At 34.0% G+C, this 21869-nt stretch overlaps 4 protein-coding genes across 4 annotated transcripts in view; 3 read left to right on the top strand and 1 right to left on the bottom strand.

Annotated features, from left to right (window-relative positions):
* The window catches only part of LOC114342971 (zinc finger protein OZF-like), a 29539-nt gene extending 26020 nt beyond the window's left edge, over positions 1-3519 (bottom strand). The window contains exon 1 of the mRNA XM_050650707.1: positions 3175-3519. The gene's annotated coding sequence lies outside the window, so the exon portion shown is untranslated. The remainder of the gene's footprint in view (positions 1-3174) is intronic.
* Positions 3520-3655: 136 nt separating this feature from the next.
* Positions 3656-12632, top strand: LOC114342972 (histone-arginine methyltransferase METTL23). The gene is made up of 2 exons (XM_028293777.2): positions 3656-3903; positions 11424-12632. The coding sequence occupies exons 1-2, from the start codon at positions 3778-3780 to the stop codon at positions 12012-12014; spliced, it is 717 nt and encodes a 238-aa protein (XP_028149578.1). The 5' UTR covers positions 3656-3777; the 3' UTR covers positions 12015-12632.
* Positions 12018-12725, top strand: LOC114342973 (SRA stem-loop-interacting RNA-binding protein, mitochondrial-like). The gene has a single exon (XM_028293778.2). It carries the CDS (start codon positions 12018-12020, stop codon positions 12285-12287), a length of 270 nt encoding a protein of 89 aa, XP_028149579.1. The 3' UTR covers positions 12288-12725.
* Positions 12291-13034, top strand: LOC114342976 (acyl-CoA-binding domain-containing protein 6). The gene has a single exon (XM_028293782.1). The coding sequence runs from the start codon at positions 12291-12293 to the stop codon at positions 13032-13034; it is 744 nt and encodes a 247-aa protein (XP_028149583.1).
* Positions 13035-21869: the final 8835 nt, after the last annotated feature.

Raw genomic sequence — 21869 nt, 5'->3', positions numbered from 1 at the left:
CCAAGGGTATGACGGATAATCGAAAAGACGGTTAACAGAACATTAAAAAAAATAAAAATTCATAGTACAACTCTCAAATTTCATTTGTATGTTTTGTTTGGCAATATAAGAGGGGTTTGTGTTCTTACAATGGAATCAATTTCAAATATTCTGAAATCGTTGTTTGTTTTACTGTTGCTTCACATTTTGCAACGGCTGAATTTCTTAATCGGCGTAAGATCATGCAGTCTACTTTATTGGCTTCTTCTTGTTGAGAATACCACTCGATGAATTATTGCATGTGCGATGTAGCTTCTCTAGATTATTTACGCAAATCATTGTCAGCTACAGTAGGTTCATCAACATATCTACAGTCAAATTACAAGTCTGTGTCAGCTTCTGAATCTGTTTGGTCCACCTTTGTTACAATTTCAACGATTTCTTTATCTGTCAGCAATGGATAGCCGTTTGTGTACTCATCACAAATCAAATTAACTTTTTTTTTTATTTTTTTACATTAAAATTTTTGCTTATGTAGTCAATACAGCATCTGTATGTACCCTGACGGTTAACAGAGGTGACGGTTAATGGAGAGACGGATAATCAAGGTTCCACTGTATATTTCATTTGTAAAAATTTGAAAAAAGTATGATATAAAATTTTAATAAATAATTTATATAGGTACCCTTCTTCAATCAAACTTGTTTTAACTCACAAAGCATTATAGCACGAAAAATTTTCACAATTATCTGACAACTGATCCTCATTGAATTAAGGACCAAGTATTTTACGAACTTTGTAAAATGTTCGACAATTACTCAAAAATGTTCCGTCGAATTGTTTGGTGGCTTCAAATTTAAACTGTTTACACTCAAAAATAGATACAAGAACACTCCATAGTTAATATAAATTTTAATTTCCAACAAACGAGACAAAAAGAATGTCGAAGACTATATACTTTTAAATAGTACTTTGTGTAGTATAGGGCACAAAGTGTCACACAGACAAATGCAGCCTTCTATTTATACATACCTACCCATACTTCTAAGCATGTGTCATATTTACGTCTATGCTTGAAAGCACCGAATTTTTACACTCTTCACATTTTTCAACATCGTTTACAGGGTTAAGATATGATTATGAAAAAAAAATGAATATAACATTTTTTGTAGGAAATTTTCCATACTTTCTTTTGCGCCTAATTAGAAAACCTAAGATATTCCTTTCACATGTTCTATGACACTTTTTATTATCATTTTGAGAATATCTAGAACAAATTCCACCCAAAAAAATATTTTGCAATACAGTAGAACCCCGTAAATCCGAACCCCGCGAATCCGAACTTTCGGCAAATCCGAACCAACGGAAAGTGAAATAAAATTTAAAAATTCAAGACAAAAAATTATAAACATGTTTATTATACAGAGTAAAGCCAGAAAATTGGACAATGTAGGATTACTAGCACTTTGACATTTAAAATTTCTTAAAAATAAATATTATACTTTAATATATAGGTTGATAAAGTGTTTATAAAGGTTAAACACAAACTTACTTTGGTTCTCTCGTAGTCAACTTGAGTCCAAAAATATTGTCCACACTCTTGCGAGAACGTTTGGCTACTCAAAATCACAATGAAAGCTTTGAACTACTAGTTAAGGCTAACTTTCGGATAATCCGAACTTTTCGGAATCCGAACAAGCTGTCCCCCAATTAGTTCGGATTTGCGGGGTTCTACTGTATATACATGCATTGATACTTACCTCACTATTTTTGGAGTGTGCATGTATGTAGGTACATATATGTAGCAAGTATGTGAATATAAATAATAATATAAAACTAAAATAGCTTTATCAATATGTGACTAAGTCATTCTGAAAAAATTATTTTTTATTCATTTCCTTTGATTTTCCCAAACTTTTTGTCCGACATATAACTTTTTGCGTTACAAAATATAATTTGTACATAAGAAAATCAAAATTAGCTTGCTATTTATCACCAACATTTTTGTCTATATCTTACATGTTTAGAATGTCGGACTACGAAAACTTCCCATTAATTTTGTCAGACAGAACTTCCAATTGATTTTTTATCCTTTCATTAAACCCTCATGCAAAAATCAGACTGCTATTTATCACCAATATTTTTCGTGTGATGTGACATGTTCTACGTGTTGGACTCGTTAAAATGCCCAACATTTTTGTCAGACAAAGATTTTTTCATATATTATATAACGTTGGCTATTGAATAAACTTAAACACAACTTGCTATTTTTCACAATCATAAACTTGTCAGGACGACCGGTTTATCATGCTCCACAATTAAAACTTCCCCTGTTCCAGTGTTCCCATGCATCAAAGTTTGTCTGACTAGACACCGTTAAGCTATTAAGAAATTTTCAGCTTGCTATTAATCAACTTTTTTTTCTTATGCGGGATCCAGGTCTAACAGGTTATGGCACTAAAGAAGTTTGTCTTGTGACATGCTTGCTACTGCTGACAGAGCCAAAACCGGAAATGGTAATAATAACACAGGTGCACTAAGTATGCAGATTCTAAGATAACTAAATTATGACATTATTCCACAATAAAGGCAACTCCTAAAGGAACGTATTAGGCCAAGAAACAGATTTTCCATTTTTTAGGGTTATGGCACTATTGACTAGGGGTGTGATATATATGGCAAGAATTAATAATAAAATTGATGGATTGAATTAATAGTAAGAAATTTTTAGTCTTGGTTTTTATATCTCTAGATACAACTTATTATCAGCTCTTTATATGTCAAATATGATATGATTATCTTTTGCTTTAAAATTGAATAAATCCATATTTGATTATATTGTATGCATGAAATATTTACTCTAAATACATAACTAACCTGTCTACGTTTAGTACTTTTACCACTGTGTTAGGTCGATATCAACAACTAAATATGTGTTTTAATGATTAAATTACTTTTTTAATCATGAACTGAATAGTTCAAAATGTAGGGTAAGTAAACTAAGTATATTTTAGTACATGTTTGTACTTTGATGCATATATTTTACCACAAACAATGCTTTTTAAATGTCTCTTTCATTGATAAGGATATGTAAATAGTACATTTTGATTTAATATAATGCTATTTCAGAAAATTCATAATACTTATTCAGTTCAATTCTATTTTAGTGAGATAGCTATCTGCAATCCAACATACCTTTTTAATAATGAACGTCAGTATTTCCATATTTTCTAATAAATTTGTAATGGGCTGTAACGTCCTCCCTAAAAGAAAATAATAATAATTCTTTAAAAAGAATAAATTTTCCCCATAATTCTAATATGCTTGACACTTAACCATCGGTAAAGTTTGGTTTACTAATATATCATCTCATCAAAAACAGTAATTTATATCAAGTTTTGTCATCATCAAATCTTGGTTTAATGATAATTTTCAATTAGAATAAATGTTTATGATTTAATTTCTATTTGTATTAGCATTCTGGACCATATTATTTACTTTTATCATGAACTTTTATTAACGTTATTATTTCAAAATACCAATCATATTTATACATTTATTTTTTAAATAGAATCATGATATCATGAAGGCAGTGCATTATATATTCTGTCACTGTCAAACTGTCAGTGTCAGAAATGAAGTATTACGTGCATGCGCATGAAAATTAAGAAAAAAGAAAAAAGTGAAAACCTCATTTTATAACCACACTGAAAACTTATTATAGTTTTCCGGAACGTAAGTGTATTTATTTGTTATAACTGTGTTCATGTTGCTTTTAAGTTTTGCCGATATTCATTTATGTTATTTCCTAACATACAAATGACTAATGTGCAGACCGAACAATTAAAAAAGTTTGTATTTTCTTCAAAGTACACTGTTAATGGAGAACCTTTAGAAGACAAGTTGGAGATAATTATACCAGAGGTACTTTTAGCTCTTAACTATGAACCAAAGTATAATTTGTAGTAAATGGGTATTCTTCAGACTTGGTTGATGAGGCTCTGGTCAAAGAGAATTAGTTTCTCGGAGGTTCTGGTATAGGTGAACTCTTAGAGCCTTTTCAGAGAGGATACAGGATACTGTATCCGAGATACTATACGTGAGATACAAAATTTGTGATGGCTGCTGTATCGCATTCACAAGCATGCTTGTCAGTTTGTAAACAGTAGCAGTGCAGTTATATTTTTATTTCCATTGTAGTAATCTGGCGATGCTGTATCCCATACACAGGGATTTGGCTGTAACAAACAAATGAATTTGTCATTATCAAATACAGCATGCTCCATTATTCAACAGTATAAATTTCAGAAAACACCTTTTTTTCTTTCATTGCCCATTCACCACTATTTGACAGAAAATCATGCGTCTATGGAATGTGGTGCAAAAGTATCCGTATCTAAAAGCATCCATTTAGCGTGTTTCTTCTGCATCTGTCATACACATTCAGTTACTGGCGACAGGAAGGACTGAGATACAAAATTCAGTATCTCACCTACTGTATGGGTCATGTGTCCCCTGTGAAAAGCTCCATTTGAGTTTATGTAATATCTGCGTCTCAGATGCAGTTCCTCCTCTGAAAAGGGTCTTAGATATGGTAAAATATTTGAAGAGGATTAAGGGTGAACTAACATTTTGCTACAATTAACTACTAATGAACTTTATTTCTATGGTTTCTATTTTCCTTATAAAAGTACAATAGTGATTTAGATTAAAGTAGCTTGATCTAAGATAAAGTAGCTTAGATTTTCACATTTGTAGTAAAATCAAATTCTGGTGTAACAGGTTTGTTCCAACAAGCGGCCAAAAGAGTCAGAAACTATCAGCAAATAGTCGACCTGCTTGAGTAGAAGGGAAAGCACTGGTGACTGTATTATGCTCTCTCACTTTTTTTTATTACTCCATTTTATTTAACAATCTGTTCTGTTAGGAACAATCAGTTAAAGTTATGACTTTCTTAGGTTATGACATGTAAGTAAGAATTCCAATGAAAACTTTCCTTTCTAAATTGGATGTAGATATAGAACAGGGAACCAAGCATCATCAAGTAACAACTGAGAAAATCAACAAAATTGATTGTCATCAGTTAGAATCGATTATTTTGAACAACGGTTATTTTAAGATATTGTAGGTTACGTCTAATATTAGTATAGGTAATTTATACTCTTGTTGTCTGAAAGTAGTTTAAAAAATATCATCCATAAAATAAATATGCTACTTGGTTCCTTTTTAAAAAAATTAAATTTCAATATTTTTTATACAATTTTAAAAAGAACCAGTCACTTGGTTCCATGTATAAATAGGAATATTTTTTTTTTATAATAAAACATAAAATATTTCTATTGATAAAGTAGCAACGAGTGGGTTTCAGGGAACACAAGAAAATGTCAAGTCACCAAATAAAACACGTTTATTTTCTAACAAAGTAATGTGGTTCCTTGTACAAAAACGTAAAAACAATATTTAATGCTACAAACAGGTATCAATAAAGGTAAAAGAAAATAAAAAAAAAATGGCAAATATTATGTTTGATAGAACTTTTTAACAAAATCTGCCTCATTATTCAGTTTCAGTTTCAAACTCAAAATCAATGTCACCATCATAACCATCTACCTACATCATCTATAATAGCGTCATTAGCAAGCAATTATGTAAAAAAGTTTTGCTCGTTTTTGGCCCATACAATCTTTGCTGAAATTTTATGGCTTTTATGACCAAGCCGATAATAAGTGATGTTTGAAGATCATAACTACCAACATTCCAGTATTTCTCAAAATTTTCTCTGCGGATGTCACTATTAATTTTTGTATAACATTTTTCTTTACAGTTACGTTGATAGTCAATAAACTGTTTAGAATCTACGTGTAACCCTCTTTTAGAAATATATGGTTTATTGGTGTTTTTTAAAGTGCTCCGAATTGCTTTTGTTTGTCCAATGTATTTCCGTTTTCTTCCTTTTTTTGGTCTTCCTTTCCAATGCTCTTCTTGGATTACTTGTTGAGTATAATTTTCGTTGTTAGAATCGTGTCCCGTATTTGCACTGCTGTCTCATGAATCATCGGTACTTTCTGGATATGAGGCTTCATCATTTTGAAAATCAGGTTCTGCAATATTGTCGTCTAAGTCACTCTCTTCAGATAAATCCATGTTTCGGCCTTCCATAGCTGTATTATGAGCCTCAGCTGTACTATTTTCCTCACTTGCACCATTTTGCTTACCATTTGGATAACTATCTTTGTTGTTACCTAAGCTACGATTATCCTGAAACAAAGCTTTAATAGGTAAGTGGCGTATTTATATGGTAACCAGTATTTTTTTCAAACTGACTATAAAAAAACTGTATCTAAATATATTTTTATTTATTACACAACACCAAACTAATGTCTGACTACCTAATTTGTGTTCATCGAATAAGATGATTAGGAATATTATCGTGCCAATCCTACTCCAAAAAACATCTTAGCAAGATACGAAAACATCTAGGTACCTATGTGCACATCACTTCGGATTCCATAAATATCATATTTCTGAACAAAGAACCAATAAGAAGAGAATCCATATTATTCCTACTAGACATTTTAGAACATGGAACCAAACAACAATAAAAAGTACCAAACCCCTACATTTCACTTAACTTCATTATTGAAAAAAGAACCACGTAACATACTTGAGGTTATATAATCCATATAAAAATGTAATAATTTGTAAACTTACCTGCTGTTTATTATGTGCATTGGTCCTGGCAATACTTCAGAGGCTTTTAAAAGATTTAATATTTGTTTTCCACTCGACATTCTTATAAACTTTCAGATTATTGTGGATCTTTGTTCTAAAATTACTATTTCGCGAAACTGTATAAAAATATAAACCTTTCGTCAATAGATGGCGCTAGGTGTATTATTTAAGGTTTATATTCTGGAGCTGGGTGCAGGGGTATTGTGTAAATCTATTTAACAACAGAAACTAATATTTCAAAATTTGGCGGTTGGTTCCCTGTTCTATATCTACATCCAATTATCAACTTAATACTAGTAAAATAAAGTAACACTTAAAATAGTTCTAAACTACCACAAAGTGAAGTTGAAAGAAATAGCTGACACTCTATCAGCTAGTTAGTTATCAAGTAGCATTTTAACAAATATACATGAACATTTGGTTATAAGAAAGCTGATTTCTAAATAGGCACTGCCTTTTGTCACACCAGAGCAAAAACAATGAATTGATGAGTCTGTGCCATTTGGACATGTTTAATCAGAATTAGTCATTAGTCTGAGTTTTTACGTTGATATGACAATGTATGAAACAAGGATCCATCACTTCACTCCCAAATCAAATCAGTCGTCATCTGAGTGGACAGCACCGGGGAAAACTGTCTGAAGTGACCATAAGCCTCCGAGAAGGTTGTGGCCCCTATATTCGCGGTGTGCAAGTACTTGGAGGGGATACGAAAAATGATCGTGCGAGAATAGCGGAGAAATATTGCAACTTTCTTAAAGAATTCATATTGTCAATTGAAATTGTCAAATTGACGTATATTTCATACCTACTGTCATTGAAGTAGAAAAATTATATATTGCTCCACAATATTGATATGATATGCAATTATTATATAAATGTACATTTAATTAATTGTATTTTGCTTGCAGTACTGCATTTTAATAACTAATTTTATTTACTACATACAATTGTTTATGTTTTAATAACATAACCTGAATCTTATTTTTTCTTTTTTTATTTTTTTGGACTATGGGCTTGACAATTATCCAGTAACCAGGACTAATATAATTGGCCAATATAATTAAAAGTGCGAATAATGTTGCTGAGCGTAGAAACTAGGTGTCGCTTTGCCGAACTTGCACGGTCCCAATACCCTCTGATGAGGAAGTAATCTCAGAATATAAAGCCTATTTTGAAAGCAAAGATAAATCATTTTGCATGGGTAGCATTGAAAAATTAATAATGCATTGGAATGATTGTATCGCTTTCAAAGGAAGTTATTTCGATTGTTTTACTAGTTACCTCCGGAACTTATAGACAGATGTAATAAGATTGGCTTGTTCTAAATGGGATATTTGTAAGCCAAAATTGTTAAGTACTAAAAATCTCACGAATGATGTCACTCTGAAAACATAATCTAGTAACAATTTTTATTTAACACTGAAATTATATTTAAAATTAAATAACAGAATTCAGTTTCAATAAGAACCGTTTTGTATATAAAGATATAGAGAAAATAAAAGGAAAATACAACAAAAAGAACTAAAATCAGCAATGTAATCTTCTAAATAATCCAGTATACTCTTGCGATAATGTTTCTATCAGAGATCTTAACCATATTTTTAAACGCTTTTCTTTAGTTCAATCGTTTGGATCAAATCTTTGGACGTTAATTTGACTGCCTTTTGCTCAATGCAAATGACTAAAAATTTGCAGACATATGCATTCGTGAAAACAATACACGAATAGTCAATTTTTTTTTTTTAATTTTTTATTACTCCAATTTATTTAACAATCTGTTCCGTTAGGAACAATCAGTTAAAGTTATGACTTTCTTAGGCTATGACATGTAGGTAAGAATTCCAATGAAAACTTTCCTTTCTAAATTATCAACAACAGGAGTTCTCCCAACAGGCAGATGTGACTGTGGAACTAGCATAGCTAATCTAAATCATATATTTTTTAACTGTCCCTTAAATCTCAATGCAAGTATGTGGCTGCTACAAGAATTGCTGAAAGCAGGTTTAAGTACTCCCCTAGACTTAAATGTGCTATTAAGTGTGGATAACATTAAAATTTTTAAACTAATTATGACATTTCTTCAAAAAATTAAATTAAAAGTGTGAATGTAAAACTAATCGTTTGAATGAATAGGTATTTCTTTTGTATTATGTAATGTATGAATGAGATATTTACTGTAATTAATTATATTATTTTGTAACCTATGTATGTTTTTAGTTCTTACCATAGTGAAAAAGAAAAAAAAATTAATATAGTTGTATTTATTAACATAGTAGGTAGGCATTGTTATTTGTAAGCTTTATTTTTTTTTATTTTTTATTTTTAAGTGTATACTGGACAATTTTATAGTTATGAACGAATAATAATTGCATATGTAGTTACGTGGCTAAAGGTTCTGAACCAAGGCCAGAATAAAATTTAAAAAAAAAAAAAAAAAAAATTATCAACAAATGTATAGATAGTACTACTAGTAAAATAAAGTAAAACTTAAAATAGTTCTAATTTATCTAAAATCTATTTGGTAAGTCAGTTGGTTTATAACGCTTAAGTCTGCGAACTTCACCCTCTGTGTTTAATAATTCACTCGCGAAATCATTTGGATGCGCACTAAGTCTTTCTTCATACTTTTCACTGTATTTGCTGATTTCTTCTTTGATGCTGGGAACTTTCAGGTCTCTCTCTATTATTGCGTTGGGGACGTACCATGGAGCGTTTACTATGGTTCTTAATGCCTTATTTTGAAAACGTATAATTTCCAAGTTAGAGTTGCTGGCTGAGCCCCATAGCTGTATGCCATAGGTCCATATGGGTTTAAGTATGGCTTTGTATACCACTAATTTATTTTCAATTGACAGTCTTGAATGTCTACCCAGAATCCAGTACATTTGTTGAAGTTTGAGCCCAAGTTGCTTTCTTTTGGTGAATATGTGTTTTCTCCATGTTAGTCTTTTATCTAGATGTATGCCCAGGTATTTGGTTGTATCTACTTTGGTTGTATCTAATTGTTTGTTGTTTATGTATACTGGTGGACAGCTCTCTCTTCGCATGGTAAATGTCATGTGGGTCGATTTTGTTTCATTAGCTCTTAGTTTCCATTTTTTTAACCATTTTTCTATTTTATTTAAGTGGGCTTGTAAGTTATGCGAAGCTCTTTGGGGGTCTGTGTGAGATGCGATAATACCTGTGTCATCCGCGAATGTTGCGACTGTTGTCAATCTAGTTGTAGGTAGGTCAGCAGTAAATAACAGGTATAGTAAGGGACCAAGTACACTACCTTGTGGGACGCCGGATTTTATTTTAAATAGTTCTGAGCGAGCATCTTGTTGTTTTACTAATGAAAAGCGATCTGTCAGATACGATTTTATAATTAAATAATATTGATACGGAAGATTTTTCTTCAGCTTATGGAGGAGTCCTGTATGCCACACTTTGTCGAATGCTTGGCTGATATCTAGAAAAGCTGCACTACAGTACCTCTTGTTTTCTAGATCATTGCTGATTTGTTTGACTATACGATGTGTTTGCTCTATTGTTCCATGTTTGCTACGAAAACCAAATTGGTGTTTTGGAATTAATCTTGTTTCTTCTATTATTGGTTCTAATCGACGTAGAAACATTTTTTCAAATAGCTTAGATAATATAGGTAAGAGACTAATGGGTCTATATGAGTTCAGTTCTTTGGGGTCTTTTCCTGGTTTTTGTAACATTATGATCTCTGCTACTTTCCACTGATTGGGAAAATGTGCATACGTAAGTATTGCATTAAATATATGTGTTATTGCCATGATTGTTTTCTTAGTTACGTTTTGCAGGATTTTTCCAGTGACGAGGTCATATCCAGGAGCCTTTTTTGGATTGGAATAGTCAATAAAAACTTGTTTATGTTTATTAATTATCGTCTAAATAAAAAACGATTTTAAAAAATAATTAAAATCTCTTGTTTTTTACAATGAAGAAACTTGAAACTTTTACAGCTTGTAGCTAATTATATGAACTATACATAATTTCACTTTTTACGTTAATTGTTTACGTTATGCAATAAAGTTTCAAATTTTTTGCCGATTTCGACTACTTTTCATGTTTGTACCTACATCATAATATGTTTTATACATATTTTAATGAACATGACGATATATTTTAATGTTTGAAAAGTGTAAGACTAAAAAGTAAAAAATAAAAAAATATGAAAAAAATTTTTTTAAGAAACGCTTTTCTTTAGTTACGAGTGCCTAAAATTAAAAATATTAGAAAAAATCAACTCGAAAATCAAAAAGCGAAAAGTAAAAAAAAATGAAAAAATCTAACACATTCGTTAAAGAAAAGCGTGGGGCGAAAACCGTTTATTCGATGAAGACGCGCCACGCTTTTCTTTAACGAATGTGTTAGATTTTTTCAATTTTTTTTATTTTTCGCTTTTTGATTTTCGAGTTGATTTTTTATAATATTTTTAATTTTAGGCACTCGTAACTAAAGAAAAGCGTTTCTTAAAAAAATTTTTTTCATATTTTTTTATTTTTGAATGCAGTAACAACTGTAGGTCTATAGATAACTTAAAGTATGCCCTAAAGAAAGAAAATGTGCATTTGCTTTGTTTCCTAGCCATTTCTTCCCCATCCCCGAAAAACATACACACACAAACACGTCTATATTTCTAAATGTTTTATTATAAAAATCTAATAAACGTGTTTAATGTTTACATATTGTTTCAGTTGCTACAAGCAAGTTACTCATTCTACACCTGGCCTTCAGCACCAGTTCTTGCATGGTTTATCTGGGAAAATCGTGAAGAATTTTGTGGTAAAAAAGTTGTTGAACTAGGAGCGGGTACTGCCCTTCCTGGAATCGTCGCTGCTAAGTGTGGTGCTGATGTTATATTGACAGAATCAGCCACACTACCAAAATCTCTATCTCATACTAGAAGAAGTTGCCAAGTTAACAATCTAGTGGTTAATCAACACATTAAAGTTATTGGACTGACTTGGGGATTGTTTTTAGGTAATTTAGATCTGCTTGGTCCTCTTGATTACATCATTGGTTCAGACTGTTTCTTTGAACCAGCAACATTTGAGGATATTCTTGTCACAGTTGCATACTTGCTAGATATAAATATTAACGCTAAATTCTTCTGTACTTACCAAGAAAGAAGTTCTGATTGGTCTATTGAACATTTGCTCTCAAAGTGGGACTTGGAGTGTATTGTGCACAATATAAACAATTTAGGGAACAGTATAGGTCTCAACATTCACGATTTAATTGGAGATCACAGCATTCACTTGCTTGAAATTTCAAGAAAATCATAAGTAATGGCTACGAATGGTGTTCGCCAACTCTACAGATTGTATGTGAGCAACATTCCTTGGACCGTTGGTTCAAAAGAGTTAAGAACTTATTTCAGTAAGTTTGGACATCTGCAACAAGCTACTGTTGTATTTGATAGAAAAACAGGACTGTCTAAAAACTACGGCTTTATTACATTTAGTAACCGTGAAGGCTTAGAAAGCGCCACAAAAAATAATTTACATAAATTGGAGGGAAATACAATAAGAGTACAGCCATCAAATCCTGAAAATTAAAAAATGGCTGATGCAGTAGATAATTTTAGTGATTTACAAGAATTAGGTATAGATATAAATGAGGAAGACAGCTTGACTATTTCTTTTAACAAAGCAGCCAGTCATTTACAGAAGCTTTTGCCCAATGTCGATAATCAGACACTCCTTACCTTATATGGCTATTACAAACAAGGTACTGAAGGCACTTGTACGACTTCCAAACCTAGTTGGTATGATCTTCGTGCAAAGTCTAAGTGGGATGCTTGGAATAAACTAGGAGATCTACCCCAGAAAGAAGCTAAGACACTATATATAGACACTCTTAAGAAATTAGATCCTACATTCGATGATGCTCCCTTGGAGAAATCTGAGGAACAGTGGATAAAAGTATCTTCCATGTCCAAGGACGAAATCCCTCAGTCAGAGCTCACAGTAATAGATTATATCAAGGAAAATAATGTGAAAGAAGTAAGACTTTATTTAAAAACAAATCAGCCAGATCTTGTCAATGATGGACTTTCACTAATACACTGGGCAGCTGATGGAGGTAGTAGTGAAATTTTGAAATTGTTAATAGATGCAGGGGCTGATGTAAATATAAAAGATAGTGATGGACAGACTGCTTTACATTATGCTGCAAGTTGTGGCCATACTGATTGTGTTAAATTGTTGTTGCAGAAGGGTGCTAACAAAGAAATAACTGATAATGATGGTTGTACTCCTCACAGTGTTGCTTCTGAAAATGAAATATTAGAATTACTTAATTAGACTTTGTAATTTTGTTAAATTAAATAAAGTTTTAAAAACATTGTGTCTCTTCTTACCCTCAATGTTAAGTGTCATATAGCAGGGTGCTTTTCCTTGGGGTCATTCCACCTCTTTCCGGAAATGAATGTATGTATTACCCAATTTTACGCAACTTTTGTCTGATGACTTTTTTTTTCTGAAAGTCGTTAGTAATAGTACTAAATCAATCGATGCGTGAGTTTGGTATCCAAATAACGAGAATGATTATGTCTAATCAATGAATATAGACGTACACACAACCAAACTTGTTGAGTCCCTGAACCTGAATCTTTACCCATGCGTCATCATTTAAACCATACGAAATAAGTCGATGATAGTGGTGGGAGAGCATTTAATGCTAACTTTCCACCTTCTTAAGGGGAGTGGATGGACATCCAATTGCCCCAAAATATTTATAAAGGACCACTGGAGCAATTAACAAGACAATTAGGGAAATTTCCTTCGATAATTTATTTATTTAATAAGTGTACTGTAAATAAGGGCTGATCCTAACATTGATTTAACTTATCGCAATTCTAGATAAAACGAGATTTATTTATACAAACATTAATATTATATAGTGCTTCGGGGGTGTGTAGAAAACGAAGGGTTCTGTGAAAACCATGTTAACATAAACCATAACAAAAGAGCGATACATTTCTAAAACACGTAATTTTGCAACACAACGCGTAAACACCTATCGTCATTACTTCAGAACGTTCTGAGTAAGACTGCACAATTTCGAGTTTATACACTACGCGAAGAGAACGCGGGGGGTATCGGCGGAGAAAACTAGTCATAACAAATCACGATTCATATTAGGGGAACAAAAACCAGTTGTTTTAGAAGCAAAAATGCATGAATTTACAATTCCTTATATACGTTTTTAAAATATAACAATATGTTTAAACTGAAATAAAAATAAGTTGTTTTTACAACATACTGCCCCCCGTTGAAGCACTAGCTTTAACACTACAAAGCATTAAGAAGAGAAAACATAAAGAGACAATAAGAGTAATAGTGAACAACTTAATATAACAATACGAGTTAAACTATTAAACCTAATACATAAGATTAACATACTCCTTCACTAGGAAGGGGGCACAATTTAGTTATTGTGCGTTTGAAAATCCCATCCTTAGTCTTAACCGAGGCAATCCGTACGCGGCCATCTTTACCCGGAAAGACTTCAATCACACGTGCCAACGACCAGTAGAGAGGAGGGGTATTATCTTCTTTAATTTCACGCAGACCATTTAAAGGCCAATATCTAAGGCGCAGTTGGGAGAGAGTATTCTGAGGGCCTGCATGGTGGAGTCTAAGATGTTCTCTTTTGAGTATAAGACGAACAACATGATTTCTTGAGGGGAGGAGGAGAGGGTAATTTTGATCGAAGGTGACTTCTGATAAGTTACTAAGACGTCCACCTACACGAAGCATTCGATCTTTGTCAATAAAAGGAGCAAGTGGTAGAAGAGACTTGTTAGAGATAATTTTATTGCCCTTGAGATCAGCGATTTCGGAGGAAAAACATGAGTTTTCAAGTAATTTAATGATCTTCATTTCCGCATTTTGAAGTTCAGATACTCCAAGAGTACCGGATAATTTTTGGGTGCGAGGTTTTGCGTTATTAGCAAATCTGAGTACATAAGCCATGATTCTCATATACTTCGTGAAACTGGAGTACCTTTCAGAAAGTATGACGAAAAAATCGACTTGAGCATTTCGAGTGTGAAGAACAATTTTTCTTTCTTCAGGTAATTTATCAGAATTAAACTTGGGACTATATTCAGACAAATTTAGGTCAAATTCTCGTAAAAACTGAGGACCTTGAAACCAAAGAGTGGAATTGAGTATGTTAGAGGGCATCATTCCTCTGGAGAGGATGTCAGCAGGGTTATCTTTAGACTTTACGTGTCTCCAATGAGAATCAGAAGAATTTTCTTGAATCTGAGCTACCCTGTTAGCGACAAATTGATTCCATCTAGAGTGATGCGATGTGAGCCATGCCAGAACTATTTCAGAATCGCTCCACATATTTATAGAGCTAAGAGAGGGCAACTTGTCCTTTATGATATCAACCACCCTAGTGGTAAGTTTACTGGCCAATAAAGCACCCATAAGTTCCAGTCTTGGAAGCGTTACGGTCTTTAAAGGAGCAATACGGCTTTTTGAAGCAATGAGAAAGCAAGAGACATTTTTCGACTTGTACGTAACTCGTATATAACAGCAAGCAGCATATGCTTTCAAGCTTGCGTCAGAAAAGGAGTGAATTTCAACAGAACAAATTTCATGACTTGAGAAAAGAGGTCTGGGTATACTCATATCCTTGAGAGCAGAGAGATCAGTCACAAACTTTAACCATTCATTTAAAATATTTGAATCTACGGGATCATTCCAATTGATTTTAGAAATCCAAATTTTCTGCATAATAATTTTAGCGAGCACAGTCACAGGATTAATGAGCCCTTGTGGATCAAAAATCTGAGCGATAATAGAGAGTACTTCCCTTTTCGTGTAATTATCCTTTATTGACAATTGAGGTACAGAAATTGAAAATGTATCAGTACTGGGGTTCCAACAGAGACCTAAAACCTTATTCGAAGCATTCTCTGGTGAAATAACATAGGCAGAGTTTGTAGAGAGAGAAGAAACATTTTCCAAAAACATTTTAGAGTTAGAGCACCATTTATGAAGAGAAATGCATGCCCTGTTGAGTAGGTCAGTTATCTCATTATGAGCCTTTAGGAGAGTTTGGGTGTCACTGGCTCCATATAGAATGTCATCTACATAGCAGCCTGTTAAGAGAGCATCGGAAGCCAATGGGTAGTTGCTTTGGTGAGTTTTAGCTAGCTCCACCAAACAACGGGTACTTTGAAAGCTTGCGCTTTTTGTTCCATAAGTTACGGTTTGAAGCTCAAGACATTCGATGTCCTGTTCTGGGGAATCCCGCCACAGTATATTCTGGAGGAATGTGTGATCAGGATGAATTTGTACTTGCCTGTACATCTTCTGTATGTCGGAGGTGAAGACATACGTATAGAGTCTAAAACGAAGTAAAATATCGAAAAGTTCAGGCTGAAGGGTTTTTCCTTTCAATAGGATATCATTAAGAGAGTAGTCACTAGAACTCTTCATGGAGCCATCAAAAACCACCCTCAATTTTGTGGTTAGTGATTCTTCTTTTATGACACAGTAGTGAGGTAGAAAGTATTTATTTTCTAAGTGAATATTTGTAAGAGAAAGAGAAACTTTCTTGGCATGCCCAAGAGAAACATATTCATGGATGAATGACTTGTATTGAGAGTATAAGCTTTCATGCTTCAAAAGTTTATTTTCTAGATTAATAAACCTTTTCTTGGCCATATTGTAAGAGTTGCCTAGACTTTTATGTGCCGTTTCAGAAGTGAGAGGAAGCTTTACCTGAAACCGACCAGAGGGTAAAATTTGAGTCGTTTTGGTGAATATTTGCTCAGCCAGATCCTCGGAGGTGGTGGACTTAACAGAGGGCGTCAACTCTTCCACTTCGAAGAATTGTCGAATTAAATCATCGAGCTTATCTTCCTCAGACGTGGACTGGACAAATAAAGAGACATTTGACCGTGTAGGAGACAACTGTGGATGATGAATACTTTTATGATGTGCATGAAGGGGTACAGAGCCAAACATGATGTACCCTAAGTGTGTATTCTGGAGAACAGGGAGTCCTTTACCTAGACGTATCAAACCGTCTAACAAGAGTTCGCTATATATGTCACTGGCAAGAAGAAGATCTATATTTCCAGGGACAGAGTAGGAGGGGTCTGCGAGAGTGACTGTCGAGGGAATATTAAATTTATTTCTGTTTAGGGATACTTGAGGGAGTCTACAAGTCAGATTATCTAAAATAGCACAGGAGACTTTGAAACCATTACCATTTCTTTTGTATGGAAAAATTTCCAGATCGACCATTTTGTTCGAGAATGAACTATGTTCAGAGATAGTAGAGATTTGCAATCTTTTGCTATAAGGAGAGAGATTTAATTTTTGAACCAACTCTTTAGAGACGAACGACGACTGAGATCCGTTGTCTAAAAGACATCTAGCGTGTATGGGTACGCCATCCTTTGAGTAAATAGTAACTAGAGCGGTTGCTAACAACACATCCCGCTTTACTGAGAGAGCAGAGAGAGAAGTCATCACATTTGAGATTGAGAGAGAGAGACAGAATTACTTGGACCGGCTTCACCATCAGGCCAAGTGTTTTGTACATTGCGAGGAGTTGAATGATTTTGTCTTTGAGAAGACCTATACTAGAAGAAGAGCTATTCCCATGGTCGTTGTGCAACAGTGAATGATGCCTACCACTGCATACAGTACATAAGCGTTGAGATGAACAATTTTGAGAAAAGTGTTTAGTACCTAGACAGTTGCGACACATTTTATTTTCATTAACAAACTTATACCTGTCCTGTAAGAGAAGATTAGCAAAATCTGTGCATGCATAAATAGTATGTGTAGTATTATTACAAAATGAGCATGTTTTAGAGTAAGAGTTGTTTTTACCATTTACCGAAGAGAAGAGAACCGTTTTAGAGGGAGCTTTATTAACTTTTTTATCGTTATGATCTGAAGAGTTTAACTTTTCCATAATGTCGCATTTTTTCTCTAAAAACTCAAAGAACTTATTTAGCGTGGGAATATCTTTTGACCCTACCTCGTATTCGAACGACCGGTGAGTGGTAAAGTCCACTTTTTGTAAGAATATTTCTATAAGCAAGAGATCCCAATGCTCGACTGGTACATTCATATTTTTTAGCGCGAGTACGGTCTGTTTTGCGGTGACCAAAAATTCCCGTAAGGCCTTTGCATCGGCCTTGACCAAGGATGGAACTTTCAAGAGGCGCTGTATATATAAACTAATTACGCGCGAATTGTTCTCATAACGATTTCGAAGAGTGTCCAACGCGATTTCAAAGTTTTCTTCTAAAACTTGGATGTTTTCCACCAACTGGAGAGGTTCGTTGCGTAGAAATGATTTGAGGTACACAAACCGTTGGACGTCGTTGAGCTCCTGGTTGTTGATGATGAGAGTCTCGAAGAGCTGGTAGAATGTGCTCCATTCCGAGAATGACCCAGAGAAGTTTTGGATTCTGATTTCTGGGAGAGAAACTCTAGCACTAGCTAGACGTGGAGAAGTGGAACTGGGCTGGGGTGCAAGAGGCTGTAGCGCCTCCATTCTATGTTGAAGACCTGCCAGAGTTGAGAAGTATTTTTCTTCGACTTCTTCCCTATCGCGTTCTTCGGTGCCTGTTTCGTCCAGTTCCTCAATCTGGTCCATAATATCATCATACTTGACGTAACAATTCTTTAGTTCAGTATGACGGAGTTGGAATTTCAAGAGATCCTTCTCTTGTTCAGATTTAGTTTTCAACCAGTTAGAGATACGAGTGATCTTTGACTTAAGCGGTGTACGTTGTTTCTTCAATTCTTCCATTGCGGATAGAGGTGTGTAAGCTTTGGAGATAATAAAAGTTCTGAGAGAATACACGAGAGATAAAAATTTGAGAGTCTAAAACACAACTTAACGTTCTGCGAGAATATACGAGAAATAAAAACTTAAGAGTCTAAAACACAGTTTAGTTCACCCTGTATAATAACTAAGAGCTCGGAAAATATTGTCCCAACTTTAATCGCCCGGTATGAGTCCAGCGAAATATAAATTCGACCGGTATACTAAAACTTTAGAGTCCGAACTTTTTGAAGAGTCCTCGTATAAGACCGGCAGCTAAATTATAAAAAATCACCGGTGTGGCGCGACGCGCGAAAATAATAGCGCGAAGCTTTGTCTATAATGACGCGACAGCAAGAGATAAAAGATTTGTAACGAGCTTACCAAAATCCTATTCATTTGCACTACTTGTTTGAAGCACTTAACTATCACTTTGTTGAGGTTGTTTAATTTTAACAGGAAGAGATTTGATTTATAATGATAAATCAGAGTAGAATTGCGATATAGCCAATATCCGGCTCGAAGGACCAGAAATGGTGGGAGAGCATTTAATGCTAACTTTCCACCTTTTTAAGGGGAGTGGATGGACATCCAATTGCCCCAAAATATTTATAAAGGACCACTGGAGCAATTAACAAGACAATTAGGGAAATTTCCTTCGATAATTTATTTATTTAATAAGTGTACTGTAAATAAGGGCTGATCCTAACATTGATTTAACTTATCGCAATTCTAGATAAAACGAGATTTATTTATACAAACATTAATATTATATATAGTGCTTCGGGGGTGTGTAGAAAACAAAGGGTTCTGTGAAAACCATGTTAACATAAACCATAACAAAAGAGCGATACATTTCTAAAACACGTAATTTTGCAACACAACGCGTAAACACATATCGTCATTACTTCAGAGCGTTCTGAGTAAGACTGCACAATTTCGAGTTTATGCACTATGCGAAGAGAACGCGGGGGGTATCGGCGGAGAAAACTAGTCATAACAAATCACGATTCATATTAGGGGAACAAAAACCAGTTGTTTTAGAAGCAAAAATGCATGAATTTACAATTCCTTATATACGTTTTTAAAATATAACAGTTGGATATGTTTAAACTGAAATAAAAATAAGTTGTTTTTACAACAGATAGGTCGGAAATTGAAATTTACTAAATGCAACAGCAAGTCCGACCTATCATCGACTTATTTCATATGCTTTAAATGATGATGCAGGGGTAAAGATTCAGGGACTCAACTGTATATGGAATCACCATGTATTTTAAAGTAATATTTATTTCTTTTGAAAAAAACTTGTTATTGTTGCGAAGAATAAAGGTTTTTATTGAAAATAAACAAATCTATAAGACAATCAGATAGTACAGCTTGGTACTGTATAGCTTATTTGCTTGAGTTGCAAATGAACGAAAATAAATAAACTAACATTTGCGTCCAAAAACGAAAATATGCGTTATATGGGGTTATAGAACTTACAACGGGGAAAGATTATTGGTTTTGTGGAGCAATTAATGTTCTTAGAGGGACATAGCTGTAGAGCTAGACGTAACATAGGGTGTTGTGTCCAAAACCTATGCTAGGTAACAGGACTAGGAAAGCTCAAAAATAAAGCAAGGGAAAGTCGCCAAAAAGTAATAAGGGAGCGTTCAAGTATTACGTAACGCGGTTTTTGAAGATTTTTGACCCACCTCCCCCCCTACGTAACGCACCTTAATGGGGCGTTCACGTATTACGTAACGCAATTTTTGAAGATTTTTAACCCCCCCCCCCCAACCTGCGTTACGTAATACTTGAACGGTCCCTAACGGCTCGCCACGATCGTTTAATTATTATCCATTCAGCTGAAAGGCACCCAACCATTTCACACCTGCAGCTTTTGGAAGCTACAGGTGTAACTCTTTCAGTTGAAACGATAAGAAGAAGAGTTCGTGCCAAGAAGTATACAGCAGGAGACAGTTATGGGTTCCTGAGTTATCCAGGCAGCATAAGATTGATCGCCTAAATTGGTGTCTTCACCACCAAAACTGGAACATTGGGAATTGACAAAATGTGCTATTTTCAGAAAAAGTCAGGATTTGTGTAAAATCAGATGACCCACGAAATCGTGTACTTAGGGGTCGAGGCGCAAGAACGAAAACTGTCAGATCTGTTCACAAATATACAAGAAGTGTAATGTTCTGGAGAGGAATTGTGATCCGTAAAAAACTCCTTTAATTTTCATCCAATCAACTTTAACTTCTCAGAGGTATGTTGATAACCTGTAGTTAGGCTCTGGGGAGGTGCAACAGGAGAAAATTTAATTTTATTGCATGATAATGGACTTCCACATACCATTAGACTGACTAGAGACATTGAAGCAGAAGGTATCCCTTGTGTGGAGTGGCCTGGCTTGCTCATCCAAGCTTAACCCTATAGAGAATTTGTGGGTTATGCTTAAAAGAAAAATTAGAGGTTGCCAGGATAATCCACAAAACACCTCACGGCTAGTACAAGCTGCTCTTGAAGGATGGAGCAACCTACCACAACAAAATGTTGATAATTTGATTAGGAGCGTGCCCACGTAAACTGAAGCGTGCATAACGACTAGAGGTGATAACACTGACTACAAAAAAAAAATAAAAACAATTTAAACATTATTCGTGTTACATTGAATTTTTTTATGCTATTTACTTTAAAACAACTAATTTCAATTTGTTTGTTAAATACTTGTTTTATTTAATTGCTATGTATTTGTTATAAATTGCTTTAAAATAAATATTGTTTGAATTCATGTGTTCGTTTTTTTTTAAATTCGCACGAAATAATAAGAAATATCAGGTGATTCCATATAAGTTTGGGTCTATGTATATTCGTTTATTGGGGGCTTCGATGAAGTCTTTTAGTATTGCTTGCCCATTAGAGAAAAGAAATATTTTAGCGAGTTGACACGCTTTTTGAAACACTCTTGAGTTCAAAAATCTATTGTTATTAATATTCAAAGATACTAGGACCTAAAACTACATAGAATTAAATACCTACTAGGACCATTTTCCCTATATTCCTACTAATTCATGTGTAAACTTGAGGGGACACTCCTTGTAATAAGAGCAATAAGTTATAATACCTGTGGATATCTTCATCTATTGCTTGTTCTTCTTAAGTGTCCAATCAGGTTGCTGGGTTTTAGATACTCGGCCTGTTTTAGCCGAAATGCACTTTCCTCTAAGACTGCAGTGAGGCACGACCTTATTGTATCCACAATAATATTAGACTAAACCAATGACCAATTAATAGATCATTCTAGTTTTCAGACCGCATGTTTTGTACGAAGCCTA

Source organism: Diabrotica virgifera, chromosome 5 (genome assembly GCF_917563875.1).
Source record: "Diabrotica virgifera virgifera chromosome 5, PGI_DIABVI_V3a".
Lineage (NCBI taxonomy): Eukaryota > Metazoa > Arthropoda > Insecta > Coleoptera > Chrysomelidae > Diabrotica > Diabrotica virgifera.
Note: the sequence above shows the minus strand (reverse complement) of the source record. Positions and strands in the feature narration are given on the sequence as shown.